Here is a 17,051-nt window from a genome sequence, read left to right as displayed (position 1 = left end):
TGTGTGTGTGTGCTTTTTTTTTAATTGCACTGTGCCTGTATTCCTTCACAATCTGTCAGGTTGAATGTAGAACACTGTGGTCTCTCTGGAGGTAAGTCAATGAGGTTCAAGTCAGGCAACCGGCTGCAGGCTGGGGTACTTTAGGATATTCACAGAATGCTCTAACTCTGAGTTCGGCAGCCTGAACACTTGTTTTGTGTCAGGATGGATCCCTCGTCCACGCTTTCTAGTCACACCAGCCCACAAATAATACAGGTTTGCACTTAACAGCTGACTCAGAGTGTACAACAGGATAGTCCATGACAAAGACAACACAGAAACAAACAGTCTGGGAGGATGCCAGGAGGAATTGTAGCCTGACTGTTCATACAGAGGCAATTTTACACAATCAATTCAGTAGTTCAACAAGTTTAGCAGTGTGATCAACAAGGCATTTTCAGAAAAAAGGATATTACATCGTGTTCAAAACCAAAAAGGATGCAGAGTTTCTAAAAAAAAAAGTCAAACCAACCACCAAAAACATATTGAAAATCATTCTATTTTTTCATGCGCGCCTATATACCATAATTCGCTGTTAACAAGCAGTTTATTGGACACACGTACCTAAAGTGACCAGTGAGTGGAAATTATGTTTTGAGTAAGGTAAGACTAATTAGTTTTCCATTGCAAGCCTCATTAATACCAATTCTCTATTGACAGATGGCTGGCTGAACAGTCTCAGAGTGTTCCAGACATTGATGGTTTAATCAAATTAATCTGCAGGGCATTTCTTCAGGACAAATCAAGTGTCTCACGGGGTCCGGAAAATTGACTTTAAACGAAAGCGACTCGATTACAAGTTAAGTTGAGCCGTGTTTCCTGAGCACAAATGGGAGTTGAATCACTTAAATGCAGAATGTGGATTAATGAGGAGATGAAGGAATTAAGACATGCCTCTGGAGTTTTACAGAAGGTGGTGTGGAATAAAAAAAAAAAAAAACATCCATCATAACACTGTGGGACCGGTTTCTCCTTAAACAACCTCTATGTGCACTCATTGGATCACAAAGAGGGACTGTTTACAGAAGCACCTCCACACACACACACACACACACACACACACACAGTTGGGTTGTGTATTCCTGCGCATCATAATATAAAGCTGGAGCTTCATTCGAGCTCTGTGGAAGGGCAAATAAACACAGATTGAGTTAGGAGGCAGCTTCCCCCTCCAGATCTGAGCGTGGTTCATTCCTGCGCCTCTGTATCTTCGTTGTGAGCCGCTACCAGAGTCTTCATCAGCATCGGCGCTGCCAGCGCACAGCAGCAAAGTGAAGATCCATGGACAGAATAACACTCAGCACAGATTTCCACACGCCAGACTGCCACACGGTGTAACTGTGAAGAGGGTGAGTTATTTTCATCTGATTTTGGATCATGGAGATGGGGAGGACTTACAGTACAGAACATAAGCTGCGCTGTAAAAGTAAGGTTGCTTTCTGAAGAGGATGAGTAACAAGTGTCACTGTTGGTGAGCAGCATCAGGTGCAGATAAAAGAAGCCTCAGGGGGAAAAGAGCTCTCTGGAGAGGCTTGAACTGGAAGTACTTTTCTTTGGCTATATTATTTCACGTGCAGCTTAGATCAGGAATTTTTAATCTAAAATAAAGTCAGTTTGTTTGGAAGAGTTAAGAATAAAACTGTTTATCTTATTATTCTCTTTTTTTGTGATAAAAAATAAACAATATCTTATATACCCGATAAATATTAAATCCTTTTTTGACCCAAAGATTTATATGATGGATATTTTTCCAATGCTTTCAAAGCATTAGATGACAATCATTAATCGATACTTTTCATTTGAGCACACTGGGCCACAGCACTTTTTGTATTAGAAAAGCACAATGGAAAAAAAAAACATCCTTCTTTCTGTCAGGACTCATTAAGCTCAATCCAACTTACCTGTAAAGTTGAACCTTTGCTGAATAAAGATGGATATTTTAATGGTATGATGCTTTCATTCATGCAGCTTACCAAGTCCCATTATGTTGCTCATTGTCTTTAGGGCTGTAATTGTCAGCAGCAGAGAGGCAAATTGTGCATGCAACTGTGTCAGATTGAAGAGGCTTTCACAGAAACACTGTCATTCACACTCCTGTGGTTTTAATCAGTGAAAGCGTGTGTGAGGAGAGTAAAACTGAGATGTGTCAACACCTTTAGTCAAAGTCTGATTCCAGCGCATTCTCATAAAATGCATTATATCAAGTAGCTGGTCATAAATAAGCGGAAAAGGACACATTTGCTTAAAAAAATGTAACAATAGCCTTTGAAGCCAACTCTGTTCGAACATAAATTGTGTTTTATGCCACTGGCTTAGATGCATGTGAGGCTCAGAAAGGAATTGAGCTGGTGAAGTCTTCATTAACAAGATAAAATCCAATAAGTAGCCTGTCGTCTATCCATGATTTTTCACCTTTACTGTATGTAAAGTGGGAAAACATTCATAGAGGTATAGTGAGGTGTTAAACACACACTGTCGCTGTTGAATTTCACACTATTAATTACGATCCTTGGAGGGTTTCAGGCACTAACAACTGTTGAAGCAGCTGGAATATGCAGATATAGTAAAAGCCTGGCCTGAATGAACATTTTACACAAACCTTATTTTGAAAATACTGAGTTAAAACAATTAAAGTTCTTACAGGTATTATCCTGTGCATGAACATGTGTACGGTTATCTTCATGTTCTTCTGGTGGCCTATGAAATGCCTGCCCCTGCGTTATTCTTTCAGCAGAAACGGTTGTAGAATTGCCTGCTTCATGCAGAGCGTTTGATTTCCCCCCTTTCTTTTCCCCTTCTCTTCATTGTCCAATTTCATGGCTCTGAGCTTGTTAATAGGAGCGGGAAGAAGAGAGAGCGCACAGTCCGCTGGTGTGCTTGGGCGTAGAGCCTTTGATTAGAGGAATACATTGTGATGCTGAGAGACGGTGTCACATGTCACTCATATGCAAGACGGAAACAGACGCCATCCCTCGTTGCTGTGCCTTTGTGTTTTATAATACAGGCAATTAATCAGACATGGTCCTATGGGAGGAAATTCTCCTCAATGCATGTACCAGTAGTTTATTTCATGTTCAAACAACAGGACCTTGGATAAAGATTGTTTGTTTAATAAGTTGATATTCTGTGCAATCTTTACCTCACTGTGATGTTATCCAATGCCAAACAGCCTCAGGAATAAGATCTCTGCAAATATTATCCATTATTTCAACATTTATACAGTAACTTTGCATGTTTTGCCGATTAAAACCTCATCCAGATCCCCTGGATGTCACCAAAGACAAAATTCAAGATGGATGATTATCATAAATATTCAAGCATAAATCCATTTTGAAGATTCTGGCGCGGTAGCTAAGATGTCAAGCTGTGATCTGTGTTTCTAAAGAGCAGGGAAGGGTTGGTCAAATCAGGAAGGGGGTCTGAGGAAATATGCAAAAGCTGGAGAAAAGATAAAGTAACAATCAATGATTAGAATTAGAATATCTCAAGAGGTTTTGAAATTAATACATCTGAGCCTGTTCCTCTATACGTACACGCACGAAAGCTGCTAAAAACAAAGGTTCTTTGTAGTGGTGGAAGATACAGCAAATTATATCTTTTCCTAAAGAAGAACATAATTATTACCTGACAAATGCATTAAGTGGTTTAACCAGCTTGATCTCGTCCAGGCTTTACAATGCTTTTATGTTTGACAAAGTACAAACATTGATAAGTCTGCATTTTTCTTTTCTGAACATTGTGTGGTGTAAATTTCACCATGTGCCAACAAAAAGGTAAACCATGTCAAATCATCCAAACATGAGAATGTTGTCTCTGATGTGCACTGTGCATGAGAAGCCTGACTTTGATGCAATGTGAAGGACGGCAGTGGGATGATAAAACTGAATATTCATGTATTCATCTTCAACCAGATTCATCCCCGAGTACTTTTGAGGTTTTTTGTAACTGCAGATGGAATTGCACTTGAAAGTTGTAGGATGTTTGCTGACAGAGAAAATTATCATTTCAAGTAGTTTTTACAACAGTGAGCAAATCACTTATCTACCTCCCTCGTTACTGATTCTATTGCCTTTGTGCGCATTAGTATTGGAAGGCACTGATCTCACACGTGCATGACAAGTGTGTGTGTGCAATATATACTGAAATACATACTGTATATAGAGTTCACACACCTAATGTGGCTCAACTATTAGTGTCAACATGCCTACAACTTCTTGCAGAAGCAATAAATGGCAACTCAATATTAAATGACAGTGTTTTCTCAATTATTGTAGTTAGTGATTCTGACTTTTCTATTTGTCAGTTAGTTGGTAATTTACACAATGATTAATGCCTTCTCTGACTTTTTTGGCTTGCTACCGCGGGCCGCATTGGATGCTCTAAAGGGCCGGATTTGGCCCCTGGGCCTTGAGTTTGACACGTATGGATTACAGGTGTATAACCAAGTCCAGAACTGTTATTGTGACAGACTCGAAGCTTATGTGTGACATCTGACAATGTGAAAATCAAACAAATAGGGTTTCTAAATGTAAATAATTTCTAATTAATGCACATTGGCTTTCTTCTGTTGCAGAATGCATCAGCTGATTGTCTCTAAATAATTTTGGCCCTGAGCTGCCGGGCCCTGAGCCGTAACCATGGCGTCTCCAAACAGCAGCACACTAACCACCAACTTCACAGGAGCTTTGGACGACAATGACTTTGAAGGAAACCTCTACCGACCCTTCTCCGTTTTCAGCGTGCTAACTCTGACTTTACTCGCTATGCTGGTTGTGGCCACCTTTGTGTGGAACCTGTTGGTGCTGGTGACCATCCTGAGGGTGAGGACTTTTCACCGAGTGCCCCACAACCTGGTGGCTTCCATGGCAATCTCAGACGTGATGGTAGCCGCCCTGGTGATGCCTTTGAGCTTAGTGCACGAGCTGAACAACAGGATGTGGAAGCTGGGCCGGGTGTTGTGTCAGGTGTGGATCTCGTTTGATGTGCTCTGCTGTACAGCCAGCATCTGGAACGTGACCGCCATCGCACTGGACCGATACTGGTCCATCACCAGGCACCTAGAGTACACTCTTAAGACACGTAAAAAGATTTCCAATATCATGATTGTTCTTACATGGCTGCTGTCCTCCATTATCTCCTTGTCGCCTCTTTTTGGTTGGGGCGAGACTTACTCAGAGGGGATGAAGTGCCAGGTGAGCCAGGAGCCGTCCTACACAATCTTCTCCACCTTTGGAGCGTTTTACCTCCCCCTGTGCGTGGTTCTGTTTGTTTACTGGAAGATCTACAAGGCTGCCAAGTTTCGGATAGGCTCTCGCAAGAAGAATACAATCACTCCAATGGCCGAGGTGAATATTTGCTTTGTTATTGTCTTTCTTCTTTAATCATAGATTCTTGAAAACATCTTATGACCGTGTCCTGTAAGTATAGTTTGCAGTGTAATCGTTATTTTGGCTGAAGAGCTGTTCAACCGTGATCGCAGAATGTATGTATCTCATGTACCACCAGAAAAACTTGTAATGAGACCCATGCTGCTCATCACCACTCCTAACTTAGTAAATTTGTATAGGCAGAATGAAGCAGTTCATAAATATCCTCCTTTGCGTCATCAATTGGCCACAGCACTGCACCTTCCTGGCTTAGTTGTTTGCCTAATCAGGAGAGACAAAGGTCTAGACTCGAGCATCAGTAAACACTTAATCTGGCAAAGTTTCTCTGTAAAGATTAAATCGCTTTTGTTCTAAGACACCTTAATGGATGCAAATAGGGAGATGTCTTTTTTCTCTTTTGAAAAACAAAGTTTAAAGCATCCTCCCAAAAAAAAAGATATTTTGTTGTGTGACAAAAGATGATTTTGTCAGTGTGACATCTGATGGTTTAAAATTAGTTGCGTGTTGTCAAGGGGGACCCATCACTGAATTAATTAGACCAGTGTGTCACTGCTTTGGGGGAGTATTTTAACTTGTGAAAAGACTTCCAGGCACTCAAAACTCACAGTTGGATTTCAACTGTCGAATATTTCACCCAAAGTAATAACTCACCCTTAATGAGCTTTCACCAAATCCTGCCAAATGACTAAACCAGCTATTAATGCTCAAAAAACCTGCTGTTATGCAAATGGAACAGACAACAGGTAGAAATTTGGGTCCTTTAGTGAAAATGTGCTCCTTGAGAAAATGTCAACATAGACCCCTGCCTCTAAAAAAGACATGCTTTCAGCCAATCTACTACGAAAGCTTGAAGTGACATAACTTTTTCGTTACAATGTTATGCTTTCAATCTCTGGCCTCAACTGTAAATGGTCCTCCACATCCATCTCTACTGTAATAAACATTGAGGCCCTGCTGACATCTCATTGTTCAGCAGATATCACCACTGACTGAATGAGTTACTGCAGTGCAACATATTGTTGAAATGTGAACCGCTCAATCACAACTGAGCTTTACCTTCAACAAAATAAGAGAAACTCTTTGTTCACCCTAAAACTTGGTGAACATTATTTTTAGAAAATAATTTTCTGTGAAGCTTTGCCTTCATTTAATCAAGACTCATTTAGGATGCTGGTGCCTGTCCTACAGCTCAGTGGTTCTCAAACTTTTCAGCCCGCAATCCCCAAAATAAAGGATCCACATATATGAACATTGAAGAACAGTCATGTGGAGACAAGGCCATCATGAAGGGGGAATAAAGGGGAGAGCTTTTGGGGGCCCATCCATAAAGTCACAAAATTATGGTCTATTGTTCTATGAATTTGTGATAACCGCATTTATATATTGATGTGACTAATATCCATTGTTATTGAAGAAGTGTATTATTATTATGTAAATCATTTTTAATCAGAAATAAAATGGGTTAAAAGTCACCAAAAATGGTGGAAAAGGTAGCAAAATTTGACAATAAAAACCACAGATATCAGTTAAAAGTTGCAAATTAGAGGGTTCATATAGTGTCAATATTGGAACAATTAGTTTATCCTGGCAAATAATGAATGTGGTTAAATTGGAAAAAATATGCATTAAATATGGTGAAAAGAGGTTAAAAGTTACAATAATGGGGCAACATATATGACATTAGGTGGAGAAAGTGGTGGAAAGGGTGAAAATGTCTTGAAAGCGGAAAGAAGTATGCAGAAAATGTATTGAAATTTAATGGAGAAGTTGCAGAAATTGAAGTAATGTAGCAAAATGCATAAAAGAGCAAAATATGACAAGAGAAAGTGATGGAAATAGGTTAAAATATGGCAAGTTTGGTATCAAATTGTTCAGCAAATATTCTAAGTTTCTTGAAGGCATCTGGCGACCCCCTTGCAGTGTCGTAGTGTCTCACGACCCCAAGGTTGAGAACTATAGCTGACTTTGGAAATAACACAGGATGCATCTTGGAAAATAAATATCTAGGTTGTTCAACAAAAAAAAAAAGAAAATGCCAAACTTAGGAAAGGAATTGTGTTTTCTACTTTCCAAGCTGTAATACATGAAAACATATACTGTCAGAAATCGATTTATTGATTCAAGCACTGCAAAATCTATAGTGTGTGCAGGCTTTGTGAAAGTCTGATAAAAGATTGACGTCACTTTCTTTGTGCACTTGTCGAATAACAGTTCAATCTGGGAATCATCTTTTGTCAAGCAGCCACAGGGATTTCTAACAGGATTGGTGTTGGCCAAAGAAAATGCTGTTCTTGTTCTATAAATTGTAAAGTTTGTAAAAGATTGATGAATCAATCCAGAATTTCAGATTTTTCTTTTTCATGTTGGATGCTTTCTTAGGTAAAGGAAGAAATCCAGCATCCCCAGATGGTGTTTACGGTACGCCACGCCACCGTTACCTTCCAGACAGATGGGGACACTTGGCGTGAGCAGAAGGAGAAGAAGGCAGCGTTGATGGTAGGGATTTTAATTGGTGTGTTTGTCCTCTGCTGGATTCCTTTCTTCATCACTGAGCTCATTGTGCCGCTGTGCTCCTGTGACATCCCTCCCATTCTGAAGAGCATCTTCCTGTGGCTTGGCTACTCCAACTCCTTCTTCAATCCCCTCATATACACTGCCTTTAATAAGAACTACAATAACGCCCTGAGGAATCTCTTCTCTCGCCAGCGCTGAGCCGCCTTCTCCACTCAGCTGACATAACGCACCAGCATCCAATTCTCAGTGATACTCCTTCTAATGGACATTGATCAATCCAGTGTTTGACACTCCATCATTCCAAAATGGGGTGATAACCACAAACTGTGTCTGTACCCCTAATGGTATGTTATGTTGTGTTTTTAAAGCACTTTTACCACACAGCCTGACTGGGATTGACAGTGGATCTACTGTATGTTCAAGGAACAAATCAAGCCCTGCCAAACGTCTTTTTTTTTCTCCGACATTTCAGCTGTATTCATGAAAAAGACATTAAAACCTGCCTTTCGAGACTATCATTATCTTGTGTGAAGCAGCTGGGAGAAGAGAAAAACTGACATTTTCCAAGAAAAAAAGGTTAGATGAGCAAAATGAATCTCCGGAATAACCAACAGTGGGGTTTTCTGCTAAAAGAAACATCAAATGGTCTTTGTGAATCGTACTTCAAACAAAACAAAAAAAAAAAATACATCTCATTTTAAAAGATGGATCGCAGGGAGTCCCACAGCACTTAGTTATAAAAATGTTCAGAAACCTCATATCGCTCCATTAGCCACAAATCACTGCTAACAAAAACAAACGTATTCCGATGTGTTTGTAGATCAAATGCATTTGGTTGTACTATGTTGAAGGAAAGGCACCCTAACCTCTCAACATTTTCAAACCCACTCCTTTTAAGCCATAAGAATGTCAATTTGAACTTTTAAAAGAGACTTCAACAGGATATATTTCTACTTTAGAGACACAACGACCAGTTCTATGGATCGATAACTCTATCATCTCTTTCCCAAGACCATTGACATTTTGTTTAGACCAGCACCAGAGAAAGAAACGCAAAAAACCTTCATTCTATTACAAAACTGACCTCCAACAATATCAACTAATGCTTAAACTGTATACTTTCTAATGTCTTAACCACAACGTCCGGTCTTACAGGAAATGTATTAATTTTTAATGACAGCCATATGTACTATATCCTTGTTTAGGAAATGTACTCATTACCTTCGATTAGAACTATACGCATAAAAATAATTATGTCTTTATTGAAGTCACCACTGAAGATTTGTTTCTCGTGTTAAATCCATTTTTTAGAAATGTTTTATCGTTAAATACTTTGTGAATAGTGTGAATCTTGTTTAATCTTTACAGGAACGATGTCCTGAAGATTTATTAGGATTTATGCTGTGTCATGCTCCTCACACATTATGTTTTTTTAAAAGCCAAAATGAACGCAAACGAAGCTGAGCAGCTTGCCAATCTCCCGTCTTGTTATTGTAGTCTGTGCATCAGTATTATGTGTATAACGGGAATTTTTTGGAGTACTAAAAAAGAAACGCCGTTATTTTTCTTAGCACATTATTTTTTCCAGTAATTAATTAATCGCAATTAATGCGTTAAAGTGACAGCCCTAACCAAATACATCATACATAACACATACTGTAAATCAAGACATGCTCTAGCTTGTGTTTAAGCCGGGGAATAAGCAGGCAAATATTATTTTCACCACAGATTTAATATAACAATCATTTCAATCTGACACCTGTATAACGTACACAAGATAGGTTGGCATGAAACAAATTTTATTACATAAATTCTACAGCGTTAAGTTGACCAGAATTAAATTGAGGGATAAAGGATTTGTTTTTTCCATTATTATAAGTAGCTAAAAAGAAAACCCAAAAACATTCTTCAAGCTTCATGACTCTCAGAGACTGGAAAAAACAACCTTCTTGTTTGGTTGTGTACTTTTTTGTGTGACTTATCTTTAATCGCAGTGAGAGCAGTATTTGGAAAAAACTTCATAGCGTGGAGCATCAAACCTGTGTGTGAGGTGGTCAAACTGACAATCCTCAGTGCAGTAATAGTTGAAAATCAGTGCAAAAGTACCATTTAAGAGGTGGTTTATAGCAGATAATCAACGTGCAAAGCTATTGTAAATGGAAAACCAGGTCATTTAGCTTGGCAGATGTAAATCAATAGCTAAGATGTTCACTTCTGGAAGAAATCATGAAAATCATTGAAATTTTTTTTACATGGGGCTATTTGAGTATGCTGATTCCATTTTTAATGAGATCCACGCTGGAAAACCAACTGTTCCCACTCAAAATGTAAATTTTCAAAACAGGGGATGGGACTTGGATAAGCAAACTGCTTCTCTCGTCTCCTTTTTCGGCATGTACAAAACAAAAAACAAAAAAAAAAAGGAATAACATAACTTCCCTGAATGCAGCCAATGAACTGAATAAATAAAAATAAATAAATAAATAAATAAATAAATCCAAGATGGCCACCATACGTTATGTCAATTTGGATATTTTATTACAACTTTGGTTCTATTTGACATACAAACATTATCTCAGTGGCGAATTATAGGTAAGAAATAGTATTTTAAGCCATTTCATCACAATCCTTGTCCCAAACACCTACATTTTGCCACAAAGATCATGTACCAAACAGTACCAAAGTTATGATAGGATTGAAATTCGCAATACGGATGGCGGCCATCTTGGATCTTGCTCTGAGCACAATTTACGGTATCTTATGATATATTATTAAAGTCTTTGACCCTGAAAACCAGTTGCCACTGAGATCATGCTTCAATGTTAAATAGAACCAAAGTTATGACAAAATATCCAAAGTGGCAATATGGATGGCGACCATCTTGGATTTCTCGATTTTGAGTAGGAACCATTGGTTTGCCAGTGTGGATCCCATTAAAATGGAAACAACATACTCAAAAAAAACAAAAAAAAAACATGTACTTTCTTCCAGAAGTGAACATATTTTTGACATATCTGCTGGGCTTTTATCTCTATTGATCTTTTTCCTATGCTAAATTATTTATTTATTTATTTATGTTTACTCCTTTACTTACTAGTTTTCAATAAATTATATTTATTGCTGAGACAGTTTTCTGCAGGAGAAGTCTAATTTACCACACATAATTGTCACTCATTTGGAGGTAAAATTTGAAATAGAGTTGGTTGATTGGTCAAGTGTTGCTAATTCATTTGTGGTTTTACAGCAAGACCTAATTATTTGGTCTGCTGAAAACAATGCACATTTTTTCCTATTCCATGCTTCATATAATTTGATACATTTAAAGGCTGAAAAGATATACACCATATAAAACAGATGTAAAGAAAAAAATGATAAACAGTGATGTGATGTCTCTTTTTTTATATATATACATTTTAGATTGTTGCAAATTCTCTACCTAATATTTAATTGTTTACTTTATTTGATCAGTTTTAACGCTGGCAAACCAAAAGGACAGAACCTCAGTAAACCTCTGGAAACAGGTGTAACAATTAACCAGCCCATTGCCCACTAAGCTGATTCCAGTAGTATATTATTATCTATGTGCATGAAACATAATGTTTGTAGATTTTATCCATTCTGATCAGAAAAAGTGAATGATAGCACTTGTTAGCTGAAAGTGAGTCAAAGTAATGAGTTCATTCGCCCTTTTTGTCTAGTTTGTAATGAACTGGCTCACCTAAAGTGTGGCAGTAATGTATCATCTGTTCTTGTTTTCACATTTAAAATGTGAAATCATTATCTACAGTAATGCACCTTATTTGTAAGGTGGCTACTTGAATGGACATCTGTGTATACTACGTACCTCAAAAGATAGATATGAATATAATGTAAGGGATTCTTTCTGTTAAAGTGTGTTTTTTAGTGTCTGCATGCTTGAGTCCTCAGAAAATCCTCTGATAAAATGACATTTGCCAAGGAATGAATGTATGAAAAAATAATCACAAAGTGGTGTGAGTAGAACAGGTTTTAGCCATAAAGCACATTTTCTGATTTTCAAAGATGGCTCACACCTGTTTGAAAAGGCACAAAGAAAGATGAAAATAAACAATGCAGTAAAAAGATTTTCATTTTTGTTCACGTCTATTTGTAAGCACCAATGATATCAGTCTAACTGTGGCATCAGTGCAAGGAGAAAGTTTGCTGTTATTCTAGAGGAGCTAAAGTGTTCATGTTTGAGGAAAGCCCCCCACTTTAGCTAAACTGAGTTGACTGGTTGAGGAAAAACCTGTGCCTCAGTTTCAGAAAGACAAGACAATTAAATTAAATTGTAAAGCTTCATGAACCTTGCAGAGATCATTGGCAACCTTTTTCCCTAACTAACTACCTAGTTATATTCATGGTCAAATGCAACAGATTTAATAAGAAAAGTGACTAAATAATAATTTCACATAAGAGTTGATGAAGGCTGGCCACGCTACACTACACTACATTAAGACAGCAGGTTTTAAAGCACAATTCAATTCTTATTTTTGTGTGTGGGTAAGCACGTGTGTGTGTGTGTGTGTGTGTGTGTGTGTGTGTGCGTGTGTGTGTGTGTGTGTGTGTGTGTGTGTGTGTGTGTGTGTATTAACATTCCTCACTTTGATAATCATTCTAATGTATTGTAGCAAAGTAAAAATGTAGAAAGTAGCCAAATACAGCGCACAGAAAAACAGAAGTAAACAACATTCTTGCGTTTGTACGAGTACTGAACGGGGGAGTGTTCATGGGCGTGTCAGACAAGCTTGGAGTTTCTTAAAGAGACAGGGCGTCGAGGCGTCATGAACCATGCGCTTTAATATTTGCTGCATTTTCCCAAAAAAATTGGGTAGCATAGTTATTTTACTATGCTATAGTACTATGTGCCTGAAAAAAAACATGACACCCCCACTTTAACCGCAAAGTAAAGGTTGCATAAATGCGACAAGGTCATTCAAACAGCAGTTGCATTGAAAAACATCAGGCATGTATCGGATTTAGAACCACATATGAAAGTAACATGGGTCAAATTAAAAAAAAAAAAAAAAATCAGATTTGTGCTTATTTAACTGTAGTTTACAGATTGGATACAGATTGCATATTTTGATTGATTTAGGCCGCATTTGCATGCAGTTTGAACGTAGCCTAAGACTGGCTAGTCAAAGAAAACTACTCTGGATGAACTGAAGATAACATTAGAAATAAAGAACCAATACAGGACCTGTTGTATGGATGGATGGATTGATCCAAAACTTCTCTCTAAACATCTCTAAACATTTACCACTTGTTAATTTCTTCCATGAAACAAGCCTTTTTTCACAATGAGGAACCTGCTGTGCTCAGCCATGAATAGAAACCCAAGTCTAGAATATATTCAACAGATGCTTCTTACCATGCCACTGGTAAGCCGATGACATTTTAAGTGGAAGCGCTGTGAAGCTCTGTCAGCCACTGACATCTGTCGCAATGACATTGCATTGTATATTTTCAGCATAAACATCTGATCCTGCAGAGTGTGTTGGGCTTGTCTTTCAAAACACATTTTCTTAACATCTTACCAACTACTGTAAATCACGTAATAAGAAAAGGATAACAGAGAACGATTGATCCAAAAATAAATTTATTTCGTGCACCACACAGGGTTTTAAAGTAAGGGAAACAAGATGAATGCAGTATGACTTTTTCAGAAAACTTTAGAAAAACTGCATTTTTCATGAAGCTACCCGTAAATGATTAAATAAGAAAGCTTTGCATAATAGCCTTTGCTATATTTTCTTTTTTTTAACTCCCAGCAAGTACTCAGATGGAGATTACACAATTAGTGCAAATGTTAAAACGTAGGAGGTTTCAAAATGTGATCATCAGAGATATGATTCAGATGGAGACAAACATGGGCCGAAATACATTATATACAGGATAATGGAGATTCCACTATGGAAACGTGAAGGTAGAGAATCAGGTGAGTCCTTGACTCCTCACATACCATCAGAGAAGAAAGGATGGACCCGCGACAGCCTTGTGCTCTGTTGCTATAGCACCAAGGCAGAAGAAAACATGCTTGTACAGTCTTCTCTCTATTCAGGTTTTACATTCAGCAGCTGGGTTTGTACATAAATGTTTTAAAGATGTAGCACAAGACATATGGGTCCAACTCAAGGAAATAGGCCTTTCAAAGGAGAAATTTAAATGCATCTGGATAGCAGGTTTAAGGACAAGTTACACAATGCAGAAGTTACATGTCTTGCCTGAAATTCAGTTTCCTCCCACAGTTCAAATCTATCTGTGCTGAAGCATATCAGTGCAGGAGGTGGGATTTTTTCTCAATTACTGCCAGGTCATCGTCCCAATCACATGTACAAGCAAATAAACATAACACTACCATGTGAAAGTCATAAAGAAGGATCGACACTTTAGTAAAAACTAAATCAATGAGCAGGCAACACTGTTCTAACCTGAGTGTGAGGTACGTTAGGGTAACAACACATTGCGTTGTGATTCCCTCTTGAATCACAGCAATCAGTGCTGCAGATGTTGGCAGGCATAACTTTGATGTTTGCAGATAAGCATGTCGGCACTGTTTTATTATCAACAATACAGACACAGCCAGCATGAAGCCTTTGGTTTAAATTCCCGTGAAGAGTTATTATAATAAGAATGAGATCATTTTCCCAGGGATAAAACGTGGTTTTATATACAGCACTTGATGATCAGAGCAATAGTGAAAATAGTGCAATCGAGAGCTTCAACGTTTTTTTTTTTTTCCCCTGCTATGTTCGGGTTGTGTGTGTGTGTGTGTGTGTGTGTGTGTGTGTGTGTGTGTGTGTGTGTGTTAGCATTCCTCACTTTGATAATCATTCTAATGTATCGTAGCAAAGTAAAAATGTAGAAAGTAGTCAAATACAGCGCACAGAAAAACAGAAGTAAACAACATGTGTGTGTGTGTGTGTTGTTCCAGCAAGATTAATTTTGTCTTCTTTTAGAAGTGTATGTTAAGTTGAGGTTTTGTTTATTCAGAAAAGGTTTTTCAGGAAATTGTTATCTCCCAACATGTTTCGACTGACAACTGCCGGCCTTCGTCAGAGAAGTTCTACTGGTCGCCTTTGATCCTTCCTTTGAAGTTTCACATGACTTCATGTAAATTCTAACGAGATTCATTTTGTCTTCTTTTAGGATAGTATGTTAAATTGAGGTTTTGTTTATTCAGACAAGGTTTTTCAGGAAATGTTTATCTCCAGACATATTTCGACTGTCAACTGGCAGTCTTCAGAGGAGTTCTACTGATCGCTTTTGATGCTTCCTTTGAAGTTTCACTTGACTTCCATGTAATAGTTCAAGTGAGATTAATTTTGTCTTCTTTTAGAAGTGTTTGTTAAGTTGAGGTTTTGTTTATTCAGAAAAAGTTTTCCAGGAAATTGTTATCTCCCAACATGTTTCGACTGACAACTGCTGGCCTTCGTCAGAGAAGTTCTACTGGTCGCCTTTGATCCTTCCTTTGAAGTTTCACATGACTTCATGTAAATTCTAACGAGATTCGTTTTGTCTTCTTTTAGGATAGTATGTTAAATTGAGGTTTTGTTTATTCAGACAAGGTTTTTCAGGAAATGTTTATCTCCAGGCATATTTCGACTGTCAACTGGCAGTCTTCAGAGGATTTCTACTGATAGCTTTTGATGCTTCCTTTGAAGTTTCACCTGACTTCCATGTAATAGTTCAAGTGAGATTAATTTTGTCTTCTTTTAGAATAGTATGTGAAGTCTAGATTTTGCTTATTCAGACAAGGTTTTTCAGGAAATTGTTATTTGCCAACATGTTTCGAATGTCAACTGCCAGTCTTCGTCAGAGGAGTTCTACTGATCGCCTTTGATGCTTCCTTTGAAGTTTCACTTGACTTCCATGTAACAGTTTCAGCGAGATTCATTTTGTCTTCTTTTAGTTGACAGTTGACAGTCGAAACATGTCGGGAGATAAAAAATTCCCAAACAACCTTGTCTGAATAAACTAAAACCTGCTTTTACTTCTCAGAACACCATGTAAAGCTCAGTTAGATGGATTAATTAATCGTACAGTACTCAAGCCTGTCATCTTAACGCCTCACAGCTGGCAAAGTTGGACTCCACATGGATTAATTTTCTTAGAAAACATGTCCGAAATGGATTTGAACGTGTCAATGCACCACCAAGACATAGAGATAAAACACCATCGTTTGAAGAAAACAACGTAGACTGGTGCTTCAAATATACCAATCTCGACATTTCACCCACTCTACACCGATCCGTAACTTCTGTTTTCCAGACTTCCTAAGTCAGCCCTGCAAAAACAAATTTTGTTCCAATCTAATAATAAACCATATACCCGTGACATATGGAAAAACTATGATAAACTTTCTGTTATTCAACTGCAATGGGAAATGCAAGATAAGTCAAGGTAACTGCCTCTGGTGGAGCGAATCCTTGGCACCTAAAATGCTGAAACAGTGGAAGGGTAAAAAAGATGATGAGGAATGAGTGCATCCTAATCCAGTCCTTCCACATAACAAGCTACACTACAGAACTCACTCAAACATGCTGTCCCTTAGGTGAAAAAGCCAAAAGTGGCACATATTGTGCAACTGTTTTTTTAATGAGCCTGTGTGGCATTTTGCATCAGCAAATTGAACCCAGAATTGTCTTTCTGGTCAGACTTCCTTTGAAATAAAATCAAGATTTATGGTTTTGGTCCATATCGTCCAGCCCTAGTAGGAATGTTCACAGCATTTCATTGTCAACAAAGGTAGGCCTACCACGTTCTACTCACCTAATTGTATTTAGTAAGTGGTTGACAAGTGGCTGTTTTAGATTTCCTGTACAATTGTATTAAAATATAAGGGATACTGGAGCTTGGTTGGGGTGGTGGGTCAGGGTGGGACATTAAACTTGTGTTGCCGGCAGGCTGGCTGGCTCCCCCCACACCGCCCCTGGGTATGTATGCTGCGCTTTTTTGTTTGTTGTTTTTCTTTTAGATAATCTATGCATCCACCCAACCCATCCATCCATCCTTACATTCATACATCCATTTACCCATTCATGCACGCCTCCATTCATCCATGGAGACCTTGACATTCTCTGTTTTCAT

At 38.2% G+C, this 17,051-nt stretch overlaps 1 protein-coding gene across 1 annotated transcript; it reads left to right on the top strand.

Moving 5' to 3' along the window:
* Positions 1-1,163: 1,163 nt before the first annotated feature.
* Positions 1,164-11,674, top strand: htr5ab (5-hydroxytryptamine (serotonin) receptor 5A, genome duplicate b). The gene is made up of 3 exons (XM_028434578.1): positions 1,164-1,388; positions 4,613-5,384; positions 7,806-11,674. The coding sequence occupies exons 2-3, from the start codon at positions 4,677-4,679 to the stop codon at positions 8,136-8,138; spliced, it is 1,041 nt and encodes a 346-aa protein (XP_028290379.1). The 5' UTR covers positions 1,164-1,388; positions 4,613-4,676; the 3' UTR covers positions 8,139-11,674.
* The last annotated feature ends 5,377 nt before the right edge of the window (positions 11,675-17,051 follow it).

This window comes from Gouania willdenowi, chromosome 20, assembly GCF_900634775.1.
Source record: "Gouania willdenowi chromosome 20, fGouWil2.1, whole genome shotgun sequence".
NCBI classification, from domain to species: domain Eukaryota; kingdom Metazoa; phylum Chordata; class Actinopteri; order Blenniiformes; family Gobiesocidae; genus Gouania; species Gouania willdenowi.
Note: the sequence above shows the minus strand (reverse complement) of the source record. Positions and strands in the feature narration are given on the sequence as shown.